The sequence below is a fragment of the Tursiops truncatus genome, chromosome 14 (genome assembly GCF_011762595.2).
Source record: "Tursiops truncatus isolate mTurTru1 chromosome 14, mTurTru1.mat.Y, whole genome shotgun sequence".
In the NCBI taxonomy this organism is placed as follows: Eukaryota; Metazoa; Chordata; class Mammalia; order Artiodactyla; family Delphinidae; genus Tursiops; species Tursiops truncatus.
This window is the reverse complement of record NC_047047.1, coordinates 27,736,713-27,758,812: the sequence shown is the minus strand read 5'-3', so window position 1 is coordinate 27,758,812 and position 22,100 is coordinate 27,736,713. Positions and strand designations below refer to the sequence as shown.

The 22,100-nt window shown below is 37.3% G+C and overlaps 1 protein-coding gene across 13 annotated transcripts in view; it reads right to left on the bottom strand.

Annotated features, from left to right (window-relative positions):
• EXOC6B (exocyst complex component 6B) overlaps positions 1-22,100 on the bottom strand; it is a 710,711-nt gene that overhangs the window by 435,676 nt on the left and 252,935 nt on the right. For 11 of the 13 annotated variants that reach the window (XR_012325650.1, XR_012325649.1, XM_033838288.2 and 8 more), the window contains 2 exons: positions 16,313-16,360; positions 961-1,137 (listed from right to left, as the gene is read on the bottom strand). Coding sequence is in view for 11 of the 13 variants with exons in the window: in XM_033838288.2 (XP_033694179.1) it covers positions 961-1,137; positions 16,313-16,360 (225 nt within the window). In the remaining 2 variants the exon portion in view is untranslated. The remainder of the gene's footprint in view (positions 1-960; positions 1,138-16,312; positions 16,361-22,100) is intronic. The other 2 variants (XM_073791256.1, XM_019942566.3) reach the window with 1 other exon arrangement.

Sequence of the window (22,100 nt, the reverse complement as noted above, 5' to 3'; positions counted from 1 at the left end):
CTGGAGAAATGAAACAATGAAAAGGAGACAAATACTTAAAGATAAAACAGATTACTGAGAACAGGAGTAAATGGTTCCTTGCACATGTCAGTGAGCATTTGATAATGTAAATAATATGATCATTAATGACAATTTTTACAGTAAAATAAAATAAAATGGCAAAACCAATATCTGAATGCAGTCTGTAAGTCTGCAAAGCTCATGCACCTAACCACTATACTCACAAAAAACTGATCCAGTTTATGCAAATGATAAGTAGTTCAAAAATGTTTTAACTGGAAATCTCAAATGTCATAGTAGTTTTATTTTTAAAAACACATTAAACATATATATTTCCAACAACAAAGAAGGATATAAAAAAATGTACTAGTTAAGCCACTTAATCTTATTCTTTACCTGAAAGTGTCATAGAACTAAGAGGTTAGGGATATATCACAAAATTCCCAGATACCCTATAATTACTCATACATTTATTTCCTCCAGAAATGTGTTCTCAACTTTCTGGAACCTTTTTACAATTTCAATCTGAACCATTTCTCAAGCCTAAGAAATCTCTGTTTACTCCTACTGTTTAAAGTAACATCTTTTATTTGTCTGAAGTAACTTTGTTCCAGCTTCAGTGGAGATCATCTATCAATAGATCTCTTTTTCTAAGTCAGGTAAACTCTACTCTTCCCTTAATGTAGTACCCAGTCAGTATACAATCAACAAACCCTGAAACTTAAAAAAAAAAAAAAAAAAAAAATGGATGAGTATATTTAAAGTCTAAAGAATTAGAATCTAAGATATCTTAGTACATCTTCAGTTTCCTTAAATCAGGGAACATTTGTATTTAAAATGATATTTAATATCCAGAAGATAACACAGCTATGTTATATGGACAAATTCTTCATCACATCTCAAACATACCATATTGAAACGTAACAACAGGTTCACTTCCCCGGTTCAAATGTTAGTTACCTCTTCATCATCTTCCTCATCTTCAACATCCAGAATTCCTGAATCCTGTTCAGACTTGGGGCTAGTGCTTCCTATCTCTGTATCAAAAATTGTATATGCATCTTTCTTAGGTTTTCTCTTGCTACCTATCCTGGGTTGTTGAAAGATGATGTTATCCAGGTTTCTTTGTTGTTGGGCCTAGGATAGAAACACATACACGCAAATAAACAAAAAAAGAAACAAAAGAAACAGAACTTAATTAAGTATTCAAAGAACTTCTAATTTTGAACTAATTGGTATCTTAAAAAAAATACAACAAAATCCCTTAATACATAAAGTTTTAGTGCCAGAAATAAAACCAAACATATTAATGTATAGATTTTTAACCCTGGAGCTACCTATCTTTATTCGTTTCCCCAGTTTCCATAGAAAAAGAGATAATCGGTGAATACTATCATGAGACTTTTCAAATACAAACACTAAGTCATCACAAAAAAGAAATCTACTGATTTGTACCTAAGTAGCCAAAAGATTAGTAAAAATGACTGAATATTTATCTCTTGAAAGATAAGTGCTATACTAGAACCACTGTGGTTGGGAGAAGAGGGACAGGAGCCTTTAAGCTTAGGGGACTCTTAGAAACACATATGTGGATACAAGAGACAAATAAATTTTAATCAGGATGATAAAATATCTTAATAGAGTAATCTGAACTAACTAATTAAACAGGATCTCATGAGCTTAGTCTGTGGAAAACAGAGTTTTAAGCATTTCTTTTTCTAAACTTTTATAGAAAAGTATAATTCCCTCAACTTAACAAAATAGACTCAAATGATGGTGTGGTTTCCATAGATCCAAAGAGGTGGAAAGTGTGACTATACAGACTCAACAAAAGAAGCTAAACCAAAGTATTAGAGCTGGAAGGGACCTTAGTCACCACTCAGGAAATAGGCTAGAAGACAAAGGATTTGTTTGAAGCTACAAGGCTAGTAAGTGATAAATCAGAAGCCCAAAGTGTGATCTCCTAAATTCCATATCAGTGATCTTCCCACTATACCAACAGTCCCTCAAAGCATGACGAAAATGTTTCCCCAAAAACAAGAGTTCTGTGGTCAAATAAACGGGAAACACTGCATGTTATACAAGCCTTCTTGTAGATATACGATGCACATTAACAGAATAAAAACTGGGAGAAGTCCTATTTTAAGGAAACTTCTTTAATATGGTTTAACCCAGCACATTCCAAAAGTATTTCACAGTGGAACTTTCCTTTTCAGAAGAAATAATACTAATACTTAGTATCATCTGAAGATACAAAGCTTAAGAAATGTGACCTCCCAGAATATACATTGCTTAATCAATATATGATATTTCTACTCAGTGACAAGTAGAAATTAGTTCAGGAGAAAAATCAGAATCTCCAAATATTCTGAATGAGATTAAGGAATTCTAGATAAATATTCAGTATAAGGTGTTAGTCCAGGTACTGGTTAAATGAGACAATTATAACAAGACAGAGAAAAACTTGAACTATGTGAGCTAGTTTCTGCCAAGAAAATGAAAAGAATCTACATTCCAGAGATTTGAATCAATGGACTAACTTGTTTCTCTGCATAGTACTTGTTGATATTTTGGTTTGACTTACATAAAATACATGGCTTCAGTAACAAAACTGAGAGAGAAGGTATCCAAGCACATTTATGTTTGTACACAAGACATACATACCCTCCAAGCATTTGAGACCTCAAATTAGATAGAACACTCTACTTCTCTCAAAAGTAAGAAGTTCTCCCCCACTTACTTCCAATGCAAACCACACAAAAAGGGATCCAGGACTCTAGAAATCTAACGCTTTCATATTTAAAAAAACAAGCTCTCAACTAGAGAGTAATCACTTGTCTCTTTATCCTCTCTTTCAGTACAGCAAAACCAAAAGCTTTCATAAGTTGGTCTTATTTTATTGAATCCAAAGTTAAATATTTTTCCTTCACAATCACTAAAATACTATCAGTGTACCAAAAGCAATCAAAAGGAGCCACACTTAAGCACTATCATTTATACTTGAAATGATACAAATCTGAAAGTATCCTACGGAAGTAATTTTAGATCATCTATGATTTGTTCTTTTTAGGTGTGTCTGGTTTACCAATCAATTTGATGGAGCGCAAAGCAGTTTAGGCCAAATCAGCAAATTAAAATAGCAAACCCTATGCTAGAAATGAGAGCACGGCAAGTTTTATTCCAAATCTCTATGAGAACCCGGGCTCTCTGTCAAAATTATCAAGGCTTCTCCAGTCTATAAATGAGCAGTCAGGGCAGATCTGCCAAGAAAGAACTGGCCAAGTTGGAAATACTAAAACAGGTAGAACAACTAAATAAATACTCAGTTATAACCCATTAGGAAGCAAAGGAAAACTACCATCTATTCAAAATGTATACTATGGGACTGGCAGGAAGTGGAGAAGAGTAAACGTAGATATAAATATGTAAATATATGCAATATATATTAAAATTAACATGTGACTCTAAAGTCCATAAAAAAAAATAATAATAAAAGCTCTTCAGAGCTCTTTTCTAACATGCTAAGCCACCTCACCAGGACCATTTATTCTGTCCCTCCAAAGACAACCTTGGAGCCAAAGAAGCAGCTACTGATTTCTGCTGCCTAGGTTGGAGTAGAGGTAAAAGGGTATCAAGCACACAAATAGGCTTAAGAAAGCATTTAGGCTTTTTTTTTTCTTGGTTGTTCATTCTCTTTGTGAATAATCTTTACACATTTACCCACCTCTTCCTCAAGATTCCTCACATGTGTTCTTCTCTGGTTTCCTAATACACAGAAATTAAGCAAGGTTTATTCCTCAGCCCCTACTCTTCTACCACTCTTTCCCCTCTCCCAAGATCCAATAGCATATCTCTAGTTTCGTATTACTACTGTGTGTTCTACCATCACTTCACTTCCAACATACCTAAAATGGAACTCATCACCTTCTCATTAAAATTCCCATGCATATTGCAGCCAGGCTCTTCTTAAACCACATCATTCATCGCACCAATTAAACATGAGGTAAACTGGGGAAAACAATTTGAACAAGTACAAATTCAAACTCCATAACCTTATCACTAAGACTCCACAATAATGGAAGCTGAACTTAATTTTCCAATGTATTATCCAATACTCTCCAACGTGAATCTTCTACTTGGATCAGAATCTACCTCATAATATACTAAAATTATTTCCACTACTGTATCTTTGCTTATGCCATTTCCCTTCTAGATGACCTCTCCCTGCCTGTATCCAACCTTTCCTCCAAAACCCAAGTAAAATTATTCTTCCTTTAGGAAGCCTCCTCTCACTGTTCTAACTCACAGTGTTTTCTCTCTGTATCCCTACTTTCAGGCAAACATGTATTGAATATCTACTTGGCACCAGATACTGCACTGAGTATACAAAGAATAAGATGGATTCTCTGACTCTTGAACCTCACATCATTCTATTGTAAGAAGTAGGTAAGCAATTGAGGGGCTGAAATTCAGTGCAAAGAGTATAAAGATAGAAATAAATACAGGTGCAGTGATTAGACAAAGGAGAAAGTAATCATATCTGCTTGTAGGGATGTAAGAGGAAGAGGTAGCAAACTGTGCTCTTAAAAGATGAATATGGGGCTTCCCTGGTGGCGCAGTGGTTGAGGGTCCGTCTGCCGATGCGGGGGGCGCGGGTTTGTGCCCCGGTTCAGGGGGGATCCCACGTGCCACAGAGCGGCTCGGCCCATGGGCCATGGCCTCTGGGCCTGTGCGTCTGGAGCCTGTGCTCCACACTGGGAGAGGCCGTGGCAGTGAGAGGCCCGCGTACCGAAAAAAAAAGATGAATATGATTTTTCCAAAGGGAAGTACGTAGAAAGGGTAACCATTCCAGAAGAAAGAAACCAGATGAGAAAAGACCACCACATGTGAAATAACATTATCCACACAAGGAATAAATAATTTTGTATAAGAACATAGGTTATGAAGGACTAACAAGAGATAAAGTTAAAGATGCCATACAAGGCAGTTTCAAGGTTAGCTAGTAGGCAATGGAGAAACAACAGAAGAATGTGAGCAGGGGAAGAACAGGATCAGCTTTACAATTTAGGCAAATCCCCTAGGAGCGGAGGAATGGTCAACTAGGAGAAGATAAAAAATAGAAACAGGAAAACCAATATAGATCATGAAAGGAGTCCAAATAACAATGATGAGGACTTGAATTAAGGTAGCAGCAGCTACAGAAAAAGTAGAAGCAACAGAATTTACTGATTTAAATGTAGTACATGGGAGAGGGGAAGGAAATAAAAATAACTCCAAGTATTCTGGTCTTTATGACTAGATGGTGGGATCATTCCAAACAATAGGAACCGTAGAAATAATTAGTTGAAGGTAGGATAGAGAAGATGAGTTCAATAAACCTGTCAGATATCCAAGTAAAAAATAACAGTATGGCACTTCAGTGTATAACTCTTCTCTTCTTTAGGACAGGAAACATACTTCACCATTATGAGAATCCCACAAGCTCAGATACAGTGACACATACACAGTAAATTCAGATAAATGTTTACTATATAAAGGCAAAAGATAACAAAAGAAACTTATTTAAGAATGAGATTTGGCCCAATAAAAGAGAGGGATATCTGTAAAAGACATGATTTGGATATTCTCCTACCTATTAGAAGGTGGATGGGGGGGCGGGGGTGGCAACCCATAAGAATTACCTAACCTGAACTATTCACCTAAAAATGTAGCTACTAAAACTTTTACAACTGTCATTACACATGCTATTAAATAAAGTTTTGTTGTGAATACAACTTCCAAGGGTTCCTAGCAATAAGACTCAGAGTTAAAATTCTGTGAATCAAAAGCCAAAGGCTCCTTTCTTTATCAGCCCAATACTGACCTCTAGTGGACTACAAGAATACATAAAATTGAGCTTGAAAATCAGAAACGGGTTGAAAAGGGAGAGAGGTGTAGGCTTATAGGTTCAAGACCTGATATAATTAACTACATGGACTTCAATTACAGGGTGCTATACCAGAAAAGAAAAAAAGAAGAAGAAGAAAAAAAACCTTCTTGGAGTAAGACGGGTCTTTAAATCTAAGCTCTGCAACATATTAATTCTATAACCATGGGCAGGTTCTTTTCAAACCAACATCCCACCTATTAAAAAAAAAAATAGGTTAATAAAATGTACCTCAGAACTGCAACAAGGATTAAATGAGATAATACATGTAAATTATCTTGAATTAAAAGATAAGTCAAAAGAAAAAAAAAGACACTAAAAATTTAAGTTCCACCTGTCTTCCCTCTGAATATGAGATAGGAATCTTGTTTCACCGTCTATTCTGGAAGAATTGAAGATCTAGCAATACTTAGATACATAATCATTAATGGCATCTAATACTGCTTCACATTGCCATTCTATTTTGTATTTGTGCTACATGCCAAGTATTAGATATCTGTACTGCACACCTCTTGTGCTCCATTTCAGATCTTCTCAGCCTCAGCTCTTATTCCACGTAGAACATCAGCAACCTGTTCTGGGCAGCCCTGGAAGTGTCATATAGGGTAAACTGAAACCAGCTCTAGCATTTACACCACACCTCTAGCTTCCTGCCCAGAGGTTTTTCAGGCATCACAGTGTGGAATCCCACCAGAACTACTTAGCATTCATGATTCTCAACCCAGAAGTGAGGCAAACCTTGACCAAAGAACTGACAGATAAATGCTCCCCATTGCATCCCTCCCACGGTGAGTTCCATATAGCTTCTTAATGGATTAAGGAACCAGACTGCCCTACAGTGTACCACGGTAGTTACTCTACAATTTTTCTTTTCACTCCTCCTGACCCTTATGCTTGTATATGCCACTCAAACACCAACTCCTCAGGTTTCTCCAAGGAAATCAAGGTTAAAATAACATCCCATACAAAAATACAATGAAGTAGGATTATGACCCCATATCTGAAGCCCAAAGGATGTCCATTAAAATAACTGGCAAGACCAAGATATAAAGACTCCAAAGCTACCATCTTCACTTCTCACCAATCAAAAGAACTACAAGACCTGTAATTTCAAAAAGGTTTCTTCATGCTTATTAGCACTAGCTCTGGCAACTAGTATTCTTCGGCGACTAGCTCCAATATCAGATCTTGTTCAAACAAAATAAAAACAAAACAAGGATAGTGAGTTAAAATGAAGGAAATAGAACATATCAAGACCATATCCAAAAAGTTATTTACATATTAGTGTACATAGGGGTGTATACATGCATTATATATGTGTATTTTGTGTAATATTTTAAAAAAAAGATAAAGTTTTTCATACAACTTAATCAGGTTCCAAAGAATTTCCATCAGTAGAATGAGAAATCTAGGATTATGATATTCATAGAAATTTTTTTTTAATGGAAAAAGGTAACTGAGATCCTTAGCTGTTTGAAAGTCTACAGTTCATATTTAAACGTATAGGGCTTCCCTGGTGGCGCAGTGCGTTGAGAATCTGCCTGCTAATGCAGGGGACACGGGTTCGAGCCCTGGTCTGGGAGGATCCCACATGCCGCGGAGCAACTAGGCCTAGGAGCCACAACTACTGAGCCTGCGCGTCTGAAGCCTGTGCTCTGCAACAAGAAAGGCTGCGATAGTGAGAGGCCCGTGCACCGCGATGAAGAGTGGCCCACGTTTGCCACAACTTGAGAAAGCCCTGGCACAGAAACGAAGACCCAACACAGCTCTAAATAAATAAATAAATTTAAACCTATATTTCATAGAGGGGAAAAAGTCTTTGCACTAACAAAATTCATTTCAACAAGATGTACTAGACGTAGTGTATTACAATTTGTATAAAGCAATAGTAAAAGTTAAAAGAATTCTCTTGTGAATTAGGATAATCCCAGCTTTTTAAATACTATCTTTTTCTTTTGTCAACATATATACACCACAAGCACAATGTTAATTGTAGTTAACTGTAAATTACAAAATAAACATAAAGAAAAAAATGGAAAAAAAAATCTAAAATTTCCATTCAGTAATAATCAGTTACTTGATGAATTACAACCCAGCCTATTTTCTGTACATATATAAAGATTTCTCTTTTTGCTCATCTGTATTTTCTATTTATCTGCATAATTGCTAATACATTTATATTGGTATGCCAAAAAGTATCATACTTAAGTTTTTAAATCTGCTTTTTGCTCAAAAATATTTCGCAAATATCTTTCTTGACAAATAAAAATACTTACGATAATATTTGCATTGTACTACATTTCAAAGAATGGATATTTATTTGAATATATTCTACTATAGGACATGCATATTGCTTCTAATATTTTGCTATTTAATAACTGCTGCAAAGACTAACTCCAGAGCTAAAATTATGTGGATATCCTTAATTATTTTATTAGAGGAAGAAAACTACTCCCTCATATGATTATTCACCCCAACTCAACTTTACAGTACAATTTATCTTTTCCCAATTTGTTTTATTTTAAATGTCTGCAAAATGAATATAATTTCATGGTTTAAAAAATCTAGTAATACTGAAAATATTGTAATAAAAAACAGTAGACTCCCTCTTATGCCTTTTTCAATCCCCAATCCTGCTCTGTAGAGTTAATATTTTTATACCCATGTTTCTAATAATACCCTTAATTTCTGTTAAAAACTTAGATCATTTAAAAATATAGACTCCCTTACACTACTGCTTCTTAAATTATATTCTCAACAAAGTATTTTAAGTAAAAGCAATAATCAATATTAATCATCATGTCATGTAACCAAACCATCTTACTACAGAGTCAAGTATATATGCAATGATTACATAGTTGATTATAGTTCCTTTCTGGTACAGCTTTTTGTTTTTCTTGGAGTTTCAAATTGCCTACATTTTCAAAAAATTCTCTAATATTCTAGCTACAACAATCTTGATTTTTTCCAAAAAGCTCATCATAATAGACATTCTATCCAAACCTTATTATTCCTAAAGGCATAACTTTGGGTGACTGTCCTATAAGGACTGTCCTATAAGTCCTATAGTAGTCTATATTCAAAAAAACATCCATTCTTTGAAATGTAGTACAATGCAAATATTATTGTTAAGTATTTTTATTTGTTGAGAAAGATATTTGCGAAATATTTTTGAGCAAAAAGCAGATTTAAAAACTTAAGTATGGGGGCTTCCCTAGTGGCGCAGTGGTTGAGAGTCCGCCTGCCAATGCAGGGGACACAGGTTCGTGCCCCGGTCCGGGAGGATCCCACATGCCGTGGAGCGGCTAGGCCTGTGAGCCATGGCCGCTGAGCCTGCGCGTCCGGAGGCTGTGCTCCGCAACGGGAGAGGCCAAAACAGTGAGAGAGGCCCGCATACTGCAAAAAAAAAAAAAAAAAAAAACAACTTAAGTATGATACTTTTTGGCATACCAATATAAATGTATTAGCAATTATGCAGATAAATAGTCATTCTGGAGGGGACTTACTTTCATTTCAGTTTCAATAATTCCATATCTATATTTCACTTAATCCAGACTCTCATTTTGTTGGCACACATCTTCAGATAATTCTTAAGAATTAAGAATTAAATTTCTTGAATTCTTCCATTCTAAAAATGACTTTAATCCTTCTCCAAATAAACTATAGAGTTCAAGGTTGACAATAATTTTCCCTTAGGTTATTGAAGGCATTCCTCACACTACTGTCCTATATTACCCCCTATTGCTAGTGGAAAAAGCAATGATATATTGATCTTCATTCCTTTATATATTACTTTTTCTGTCTGGAAGCTTTTCAAACCTTTTACTGTATATGTTCTCAGTTTCTCAGGGGATGTACCTTGGTGTAGGTCTTTAACTTATTCATTATACTCAGTAAGCAATACATGTGGAAGTCCTGAGATTTTCTTATATTAATGCTCTGATGATTTTCTCCCCTTGTCTAGAACTCCTAATCGATACTGAATTCTCATATAACTCCTCCTGATGATCTTTGTTTTTTTTAATTGAAGTATAGCTGATTTACAATATTGTGTTAGTTTCTGGTACACAGCAAAGCGATTCAGTTACACATATTTATATATATTTGTTTTCATATTCTTTTCCATTACGGTTTATTATAGGATATTGAATATATTTCCCTGTGCTATACAGTAGGACCTTGTTTATCTATTTTATGTATAGTAGTTTGTATCTGCTAATCCCAAACTCCTAATTTTCCCTCCCCAATCCCCTTTCCCCTTTGCTAACCATAAGTTTGTTTTCAATGTCTGTGAGTCTGTTTCTGTTTCGTAAATAAGTTCATTTGTGTCATATTTTAGATTCCACATATAAGTGATATTTATTATACAGTATTTGTCTTTCTCTTTCTGACTTACTTCACTTAGTATGATAATCTCTAGGTCCATCCTGTTGCTGCAAATGGCATTATTTCATTCCTTTTTTATGATTAAGTAGTATTTCATTGTGTATATATACCACATCTTCTTTAACCATTCATCTGTTGATGGACATTTACATTGCTTCCATGCCTTGGCTATTGTAAATAGTGCTGCTATAAACATTGGGGTGCATGTACCTTTTCAAAGTAGTTTTCGTCTTTTCCAGATATATGCCCAGGAGTGGGATTGCTGGACCATATGGCAACTCTACTTTTAGTTGTAGTTTTGCTGCATTTCTCTAATCATTAGCAATGTTGAGCATCTTTTCATGTGCCTAGTGGCCATCTATATGTCGTCTTTGGAGAAATGGCTATTTAGGTCTTCTGCCCATTATTTGATTGGGTTGTTTGTTTTTTTGTTATTGAGTTGTATGAGCTGTTTGTATATATGGAAAATTAACCCTTTGTCAGTTGCATCATGTGCAAACATTGTCTCCTAGTCCATAGGATTTTTTTGTTTTGTTTATGGTTTCCTTTGCTGTGCAAAAGCCTATAAGTTTGATAAGGTCCCATTTGTTTATTTTTGCTTTTATTTCTATTGCCTTGGGAGACTGACCTAAGAAAACATTGGTACACCTCCTGATGATCTTTGTAATATTTTTCTATAACAAACTTAATTTTTGAGGATACCAATGAATTTTTCTGACATATTATTTTGTTTTCTGCATTATTTGCTCCATCTAGGTACTTTTTATTGTTGTTACTTCTTTTCTCATATTGGTATTTTTATCTCTCTCTTTCCAGTTGGATATTTTCCTCAAATATCTATTGATCCTTGGCCAGTTATTCATATTTAATAATAAATCACTTAAGAGTTTACAGGAAGGTCTATGGGCATAGGAAGATTTGTCAAGTAGCAAGCTTCACTTTAGGGAATTCTACAAAGGAAATCAACTCTTTGATGGGGAAATCCAAATGGCACTTTGTGGCAGTCCTTTATTAATTTCTCTAGAAAAGAATTTTCCAATCTCCCACTTAAGAATATAAGTACAAATATTCCATGCAAGGGAGAGGAGAAGTAGAGGAATTAACTGCTTTATACCCACATCATCTATAATAATTCACACCTCCAAAGATTCAGCTTGTCTGGAGTTGTCTGTATTGAACTGTTTCCTCCATTCCAAATGAACCTGTTTATACTTTCAGTTGTGGCTTAATACACCCTGCTATATATAGTGGTAACTATGTATATTTACCACTCTTCCCTCCACTTTCTTTTTTGACCTTCCAGCTATATTACTGACATGTAATTAATACAGAAGTTAACATTAAACAACGTGCTGACTTGACACACGTATATATTGCAAAATGACTACCAGAGTAAGTTACCTTATATCTCTATCCCCTCGTATAATTATCATTTTTGTATGTGGTGATAACATTTATGACCTACTCTCTTAACAACTTTCAAGTATATAATAAAGTATTGTTAATTATAGTGACCATGCTGTACATTAGATCTTCAAAACTTACTCATCTTATAGCTAGCTGTAAGTTCATATCCTTTGACCAACATTTCCTTATTTCCTCCACCTCCCAGTCCCTGGCAACCACCATTCTACTCTATTTCTATGAGTTTGGGTTTATCGATTCAACATCTAAGAGACACCACGCAGTTTTTGTCTTTCTCTATCTGACTTACTTAACTTAGCATAATGTCCTCAAGGTCATTCCATGTTTTGCAAAAGGTAGGATTTCCTTGTGTCATGGCTGAAACATAGATATATAGATATATACATATAGGTATATATAGATATATATTCTTTATCTGGTTATCTGTCAATGAACACTTAGGTTGTTTCTGTATCTTGGCTACTGTGAATAAAGCCTCCAGCTTTGTTCTTTCTTAGAATCTCTTTTCTATCCAGGGTTTTTTGTGGTTCCATACAGATTTTAGAATGTTTTTTCCTATTTTTTAGAAAAATGCCATTGGAAATTTGATAGGAATTTCATATAATCTGTAGGTCACTTTGGGTATTATAGACATTTTAACAATATTAATTCTTCTGATCCATAAACATGGGATATCTTTCCATTTATTTGTGCTTCTTCAATTTCTTTCATCAATGTCTTATAATTTTCAGTGTACAGATATTTCACCTCCTTGGATACATTTATTCCAAAGTATTTTTTTATGTTTGATGCTATTATAAATGAGATTGTTTTATTTCTTTTACAGATAGTTCACTGTTAGTGTATAGAAATGCAACTGATTTTGTGTATTGATTTTGTCTCCTACAACATTATTGTATTTATTTATTAGTTCCGGTTTTTTTACGGAGTCTTTAGGATTTTCTACATATAAGATCATATCATCTGTAAATAGAGAATATTTTACTTATTCTCTTTCAATTTGGATACATTTTATTTCTTTTTCTTGAATAATTTCTCTTGCTAGGATTTCCATTACTCAGTTGAATAGGAGTGGTGAGAGTGGGTACTCTTGTCTTCTTCCAGATCTTAGTGGGAAAGATTTCAGCCTTCCCCACTGAGTATGATGTTAGCTGGGGATTTGTCATATATGGACTCTATTATGTTGAGATATATTTATTCTATTCTAATTTGCTGAGAGTTTTACTGATGAAAAGATGATAAATTTTGTTAAGTGCTTTTTCAGAATCTATTGAGATGACCATATAATTTGTATCTTTTCTTCTACTAATGTGGTATAGCACATTAATTGATTTGCGTATGTTGAACCATTCTTGCATCCCAGGAATAAATCACACTTGATCATGATGCATGATACTATTAATATACGGTTGATTTCTGCTTGCTCGTACTTTGTTGACAGTTGTTGCACCTCTATTTACCAGGAATACTGGCCTGTAGTTCTGTTTTCTAGTAGTGCCCTTAACTGGCTTTGGTATCAGGGTAAGACTCACCTTGTAAAGTAAATTTGGGAGTGTTCCCTCCTCGTCAATTTTTAGAGGAATTTGAGAAGAACTGATGTTAATTCTTCTCTAGATGTTTGATGAAATCATCCAGTCCGGGGGTTTTCTTTGTTGGGAGGTTTTTGATTACTGTTTCAATCTCTTTACTCATAAATGATCCTTTCAAATTTCCTATTTCTTCCTGTTTCATTATGGCTAGGTTGTCCAGGAGTGTGTTGTTTACTTTCCACACATTTATGAATTTTCTAGTTTTCCATCTGCTACTGACTTCTAGTTTCATACCATTGTGACCAGAAAAAATATTTAATATGATCTCAATCTTCTTACATTTGCTAAGGCTTCTTTTGTGAACTAATGTATAATCTACCCTGGAGAATGTTCTGTGTACACTTGAGAAGAATGTGTATTCTGCCACTGTTGGGCGGAATAACCTGCATATGTTTTTTTAAGTCCATTTGGTCTAAGGTTTAGTTCAAGTCCTGTGGTTCCTTACTGATTTTCTGTCTAGATGATCTATTCATTGTTGAAAGTGGGGGTATTTAAGTCCCCTGTTATTATTGTATTGTTGTCTATTTCTCCCTTCAGAGCTGTGAGCATTGTTTAACATATTTAGGTTCTCTGATATTAGATGCACCTCCACTCTCTTTCTGCCAAAGATTTATTATGCCCTCTTCATTCTCATTATGAATTAATGAAAAGACAGTAAATATCAGCAGAGAAATAAAAACTATGTAGAACAACCAAATGTAGATTCTAGAACTAAAAACTGTACTACCTGAAATAAAGAATTCATCATTTAATGCACTTAACAGTCAAACAGAGATAACAAAGGAAAAGAGTCAGTGCACTTGAAGATATATGAACAGAAATTATCCAGTTAGGAAAAAATCAGATTAAAAAAAACAAACAAACATGAAAAACAGAGCCTGAGGAATATGGGGGATAATATCAAAAAGTCTAACCTAAGTAGAACTAGAGTCCTAGAAAAAAAGGAGAAATAACATAGTGAAGAAAAAATATCTGAAAGAACAATGGGTGAAAATTTCTCACATTTTATAAAAGACATAAAGTACCAGAGTCAAGAAGCTCAGTGAATCCCAATGTGAACATCATAGTCAAACTATTGAAAATCAAAGATCAAGAGAAAAATTTGAAAGCCATAAGGGAAAGAAAAACACCCATTACATACTGTGGAAAAACAATACAAATGACTATTGATCTCTCATCAGAAACTACAGAGGCCAGAAAGCAATAGAAATGAAAACAAAATTGAAAAATTATCGACCTAGAATTGTAAATCCAGAAAATATCCTTCAGAAATTGTTATGTGCTGAACTGTGTCTCCTAAAAAGAAATGCTGAAGTTCTAAACATCTTAGAATGTGACATTATTTGGAAACAGGGTCACTGCAGATGTATTCAAGATCAAGTTATACTGCGGCAGCCTGAGCCTTTAATCCAATAATGACTGGTGCCCTTATAAGAAAAGGAGAAGACATACAGGAGAACATCAGGTGATAACGGAGCCATATACTGAAGTGCTGCAACTGCAAGCCAAGGAATGCTAAGATTGCTAGCAAAACACCAGAATAAAGGAAGACACAAGGAAGGATTCTCTCCTGCAGGTTTCAGAGGGCGCATGACCCTGCTGACACTTTGACTTTGAACTTGTAGCCTCCAGACCTGTGAGAGAGTAGATTTTTTTTTTTATTAAGCCACCCAGTTTGTGGTGCTTTGTTATGGCAGCCCTAGAAAACTAATACAGGAATGAAAGCAAGAGGAAAACATTTTCAGATAAAAGAAAACTAAGGGAATTTAAGACCAACACACCTGCACTATAAAAGTGCTAAAGGAAGTTCTTCAGGCTGAAGGGAAATGATTCCAGATGGAAACTCAGATTCTCAAGAATGAATGAATAAATGAATGAATGGCATCGAAAATGGAAAATAGTTTAGCAATTATAAAAGAAGAAAAGAGAAGCTGCTTTTTTAATACAGAGTGATCAAGAAGAGTATCTTTCATAAAGTGGCATTTGTGTTTCAGACATTAGTGTTTATTTACTTAATACTGGTAGAGATTTAAGAGACATACATGTAGTTAATATTTTAATCCTGAATTCTTACACAGATTTTATACTATTGTAAACATTATAATATATTCTAATACCTGGAAGGACAATATCTACCATGTTAATAATATTTCAAGAACCCCTCAGTCATTTTCAAATACAACATTCTTTTAGAACGCCAATAACCTAAGACAGGAGCATTATGGTAGGCTTGCTAAATGTCTAGCACACTAAAAGATCACTCGAGATCATATATGCATCATTCTAAGATAGGCTGGTCAATGGATAAAGTAAATTTCAAGATAATCTTTAACATTATTTTTGAAAATAGCATTAACTTTTCTCCACAATTTTTTACCACATATCAGTTTGAGTTTTACATCCTTTACCAATGTCAATTTTTAGGTGATTATAAAAATGACCCCCAAATATCAAAAATGTAAGTAAAGTTGGGAAGAAAAATAATCTAGGGTAGGAAGTAGTACTAGCTTCTTAGTATTTTATTAACCGAGTCTCCCAAGAAAGATAAGTCATATATAAGCAAAGTTTCCTCCAAGGACCACCCCATCTCAATTGAAAAGGGCCAGAAATAGTTCTAATTTAAACTACTGGTTCAGTCCATTTTTCAACTGAACCAATAGTTTCAATTATAACTATGGTATCAACAAAGATGCCAATTTTCCATCTGACTTCTAGGCTTTCATTACAACAAAGAATAAAATTATACCAAAAAAGTATTACTTTTATGGAACCTATTTTTGGTTCAGAAGACAACTGCTAAAATTGGGGGAGAAAATTATAGGCATATATCCCTCTACACCTATTCTGTGGTCAATTTTAACAACTCACATAACTTATAAATAACTCCTCTCAGTCAACCCAAACTAAAGGAGATCTAAAAAGTAAACACCTAATAAATATATTACAGGGAGTCCAACCTGGCAGCATATGAAGATCCTGAACTCACCTCCTCCCGTGGACACACCAAATCTTCAGCTACATATGGATCATTTCCCTATGAAAAAGATCCGAAAATGAGATGAACTTTTCTCCACGATAAAGGATAGAAGAACCACATCAAGATGGATAGGAAAGGCAGAGACATAGTCTTGGCAAAAACCACAGCTCAGTGCAGCAACACACAAGATGAAGGGATCTCACCAGTCCAGTGCTTCTCCTGGAGGAGGAAGGGGTTGGTGCCCCACATCAAGCACCTTAATCCCTGGGATCTGCACCAGAGAGACAAGCACTAAAAACATCTTGCTTAGAAAACCAAAGGGACACAAAGTGCTGTAGGGAACCAAGATTCCCCTTTTAAAGGGCTAGCAGATGGGCTTACTCACCAAAGACCCAGCAAAAAAACAGCACTTTGAAAAGCACCTGGACTATATGTGAAGGATACTCATTTACTAATCTAAAAGCGCCTGCAGGAGGGGCAGGAGATGCTTGAATCTCTCTCTCTGGAATTAAAGGAACTGGTAGATGCCATTATTGTATTCTCCACCTACCCTGCTAGCACAGGCAGGCAAGTTTGGACAGCACCTTCCCACCACCTTGCTAAGACAGGCAGGGGCAAGCGGTCACAGCACTATTTTGTTGCCTTCCTGAAGCTGAAAAGCATGGGCAGTTGTAGCACACCCCTACTCCCTGGCTCGGATGGGACAGTAGAAGCAATTGTGGCATTCTCCCACTCCTGGCCTAAAACTGGCACACATCCACAGACAAGGCATTCTCCCACAGCACTGCAGAAACATATGCAAGTACCACACAGTCAAGATATTTTCTCACTGCTTTTCTGAAGCTGGTTAGCATGACTCAGCCCTTTTAGCTATTAGCTGCCTTTGCTAAAGCCAGCGGGTGCATGCAATCCACACAGGGGACACTACTTGATTACCTGACCTTGGTGGCCAAAGAGACTTGAGCTACAGAGCTCCACAGAACAGTAACAATCAGAGAGACAGTTCTTGGCAGGTCACCACTCTCAGGACACTACACAGACAGCAAACTGAAATACAACTCCAGTCTTCCTGTGAAAAAGGTCTATTTACTTAGCCTGGAGCTTCAGTCTGAGGGACAAGTTTCAGATTTCACATACATCCAGGGATAAGAAGGCACTCCCAGGTAATATAAGCAGAAAGACACAAGCCCTGGGCATCCCTCTGGCCATGATACAGCTCAACAAGACCTCCCAGAAAGGAGATTATAAACTCATCTGGAGCCCTGAATTTTGCAACTGTCACCCAGGGGACATGTTCCAGATCTCTTGGACTGGTGGCCAGCAGGGATTACGATTCTGGCCCCAAAGGAATGTATACATTTGCATACTTTAAAAGCTGCTGCCTGAAGATTTGGTTGCCAATGAGCCTGAAAATAGGTGCTAAGTGATATTCCTCCCCTGGGCACACACTTACAGGCCTTGGTACACTCTCATCAATGAGGACACATCAAGAATAAATCAGGCAGTTCAGACAACTGCAAAGGTTTGAAAGACAACGAACAGCTAAGGCAAGGTTGAACAAGAAGGTTCCTCACATCCACAAGTCCACACCTTCAAGACTGAGAGAGTTATCTGTTTCACCTAATATAAAGAAACAAATACAGAAAGTCAGGCAAAATGAGGATGCAGAGAAATATTCTCCAAATGAAAGAACAAGACAAAAACCTCAGGAGAAAAACTTTAATGATACAGAAGTAATCTACCTGAAAAATAATTCAAAGTAATGGTCATAGACATGCTCACCTAACTCAAGAGAAGAATGGATGAACACAGTGAGAACTTCAAACAAGGAGATAGTAAATATAGGAAAGTGCCAAACAGAAGTCACAGAGCTGAAGAGTACAATAAATGAACTGAAAATTACACTAAAGGGGTTCAACGGCAGGCTAGATGAAATAGAAGAACAGATCAGTGAACTGGAAGACAAAGCAATGGAACTCACACAGAAAGAACAGTAAGATGAAAAAAAAAATGTTTTTAAGAAAAATAAGGGACCTGTGGAACATGATCAAGTAAAATAACATAGGCAATATAGGTGTCCCAGAAAAACAAGAGAAAGAGCAAGGGCAAAACTATTTGAAAAAGTAATGGCTGAACCCTTCTCTAACTTAGGGAAGGAAACAGACATCCAAGTCCAGGAAGCCCAGAGAATTCCAATAAGATAAACCCAAAGAGATCCAACCAAAACATATTATAATAAAAATGTCAAAAGTTAAGACCATCAGCAGATTTCTGAGAATAAACTTTGCAGGGCAAAAGTGAGTGGCACAACATATTCAAAGTGCTGAAATGAAAAAACTTACAACCAAGAATACTCTATCTGGCAAGGTTATTATTCAGAAATGGAGAAAAGATGAAGAGTTTTCCAGATAAGCAAAAGCTAAAAGAGGTCTCTACTAAACCAGCCTTATAAGAAATGTTATATGTCACTTCTCTAAGCTGAAAAAAAAGGCACTAATTAATATCGAGAAAACTTATGAAAGTAAAAACCTCGGGGGAAAGGGTAAATATATAAGACGGTAGACCAACCATTCATAAAGCTACCATGAAGCTTAAAAGATAAAAGAAGTAAAATTAGCTAAAAATACATTAATGTGTTAAGGGAACACAAAATAAAAAGATGTAAAATGTGACATCAGAAACATAAAATGTGGTGGAGGGTAGTAAAAATTGTAGAATTGTGTAATGTACTCAAACCTAAGTTGCTATCAACTTAAAATAGGCTGTTATATACATAGGATATACATGTGAACCTCATGATAACTACAAAGAAAAAACTTATAGTAAATACACAAATAAAAATGAGAGAGAGAGACGAGTCAAGATGGTTGTGTGGGAAGACCTGGAGTTAGTGTCTCCCCACAACTAGAGCGTCTGCCAGCTACTGGTGGAGGACTCTAACCCCCAAGGAGATGGGAGGATCCTCCCCCCCAAGTGAACCGGTAGGTTGAAGAGGGACCGACGGGGGAGGACAAGTGGAGGCCAGACAAGATTGGTGTCCCTGAGGCCGGGGAGAACAGGAGAGGCAGGGGAGATCAGGAGAGGCAGGTGGGAGGGACTCTCCGGAAAGAGCGGGAGAGGAGCAGAGGGTGATCACCTGTCCCACAGGGGCCAGGAGGCCTGATGAGCTCCCAAGCCAGTCCCCACCCCCCCCCAACAAAGCCCTATCCAGGCTACATGGGTCCTGGGGGTATAGGAGGGAGTTCAGGGAGATCAGGAGTGGCAGGTGGAAGGGGCCATCCAGGAGGAGCGGGAGAGGAGCGGAGGGCAATTACCCTGCTCACTGGGGCCCGGGGAGCCTGCTGAGCTCCCAGGCTGGTACCCTGCAATCTAAAGCCCCCTCCAGGCCATGTGGATCCTGGGGGCATAACAGGGAGGCTGGGGAGATCAGGAGAGGCAGGCAGGAGGGGCCCTCCCAGACGCCAGGCCAGAGAAGCAGGAGAGGAAAAGAGGGAGTTTGCCCTGCCCACTCAAGGCCAGAAAGCCTGCTGGCTCCCAGGAGAGGTCCCATATCCTCTGAGATGGGGGCGGGGAGGCGGGGGGGGGGGGGGGGGGGCGGTGAGAGCATGTGTGGGCCTCTTCTGTTCCTTGAGCCTAAGCCCCACCCCCCACAGCCCCCAGAGCCTTTTCCAGCCCTGTGGGTCCTGAGCATCGGCCCCACCCACCACCCAAACCTTGCCCTTGTTTAGGCCCCCACTCTCCACAGCCAAGGCTTTTCCCCCACCTCCTTTTCTTTTTTTTTCTTTTTCCCTCCTCCTCTTTTTTACTATTGTGGTACGGATGTACCTTCTGATTGCTGATTCATCTATATTTTTATTTTTATATTCTTGCTAACATATCTGTTATTTTCCTACTCTAATTTTATTTTTTACTTTGTTATTGTTTTTTATCTTTTTTTTGCCACCCCATGCGGCTTGTGGGATCTTGATTTGCAAGCATGAGGTCGAGCGGAAGCTCCTGCAGCGGGAGCTCCGAGTCCAAACCACTGGACTAACAGAGAACCTGAGACCCCAGGGAACAGACATTAGAGTAAGGTCTCACAGAGTTCCTCATCTCAGCACCAAGACCCAGCTCTACCCAATAGCCTACAAACTCCAGTGTTGGAAGCCTCAGGCCAAACAAACAGTACAACAGGAACACAATCCCACTAAAAAAAAAGAAAAAAAAAAATGAGACAGCAAAAAAAAAATATGTCACAGATGAAGGAGCAAGGTAAAAACCTACAAGACCAAATAAATGGAAAGGAAATAAGCAATCTACCTGAAAAAGAATTCAGAGTAATGATAGTAAAGATGATCCAGAATCTCGGAAATAGAATGGAAGCACGGGTGAAGAAAATAGAAGAAATGTTTAACAAAGATCTAGAAGAACTAAAGAACAAACAGAGGGCGTCCCTGGTGGTGCGGTGGTTGAGAGTCCGCCTGCCGATGCAGGGGACGTGGGTTCGTGCCCTGGTCTGGGAAGGTCCCACATGCCGCAGAGCAGCTGGGCCCATGAGCCATGGCTGCTGAGACTACACGTCCGGAGCCTGTGCTCCACAATGGGAGAGGCCGCGGTGGTGGGAGGCCCGTGTACCGCAAAAAAAAAAAAAAAGAACAAACAGAAATGAACAACACAATAACTGAAATGAAAAATACACTAGAAGGAATCAATAACAAAATAATGGAAGCAGAGGAACGAATAAGTGAGCTGGAAGACAAAATGGTGGAAATAACTGCCGAGGAGCAGAATAAAGGAAAAAAAATGAAAACAATTGAAGACAATCTCAGAGACCTCTGGGACAACATGAAACGCACCAACATTTGAATTATAGGGGTCCCAGAAGAAGAAGAGAAAAAGAAAGAGTCTGAGCAAATATATAAATTATAGTGGAAAACTTCCCTAACATGGGAAAGGAAATAGTCACCCAAGTCCAGGAAGCACAGAGAGTCCCGTACAGGATAAACCCTAGGAAAAACATACCAAGACACATATTAATCAAACTAACAAAAATTAAATTCAAAGAAAAAGCATTGAAAGCAGCAAAGGAAAAACAAAAAATAACATACAAAGGTGTCCCCATAAGATTATCAGCTGATTTCTCAGTGGAACATGTGCAGACTAGAAGGGAGTGGCAGGATATACTTAAACTGATGAAAGAGAAAAACCTACAACCAAGATTACTCTACCCAGCAAGGATCTCATTCAGATTCGATGGAGAAGTCAAAAGCTGTTCAGACAAACAAAAGCTAAGGGAATTCAGCACCACCAAACCGGCTTTACAACAAATGGTAAAGAAACTTCTCTAGGGGGGAAATACAAGAGAAGAAAAAACACAAGAGAAGAAAAGGACCTACAAAAACAAACTGAAAACAATTAAGAAAATGGTAATAGGAACAACATATCGATAACCTTGAATGTAAATGGTTTAAATGCCCCAACTGAAAGAAACAAACTCACTGAATGCATACAAAAACAAGACCCATATACATGCTATCTACAAGAGACCCACTTCAGACCTAGGGACACATACTGACTGAAAGTGAAGGGATGGAAAAATATATTCCATGCAAATGGAAATCAAAAGAAGGCTGGAGGGCTTCCCTGGTGGCACAGTGGTTGAGAGTCCACCTGCTGATGCAGGGGACACGGGTTTGTGCCCTGGTCTGGGAAGATCCCACATGCCGCGGAGTGGCTGGACCCGTGAGCTACGGCCACTGAGCCCGCGTGTCCGGAGCCTGTGCTCCGCAATGGGAGAGGCCACAACAGTGAGAGGCCC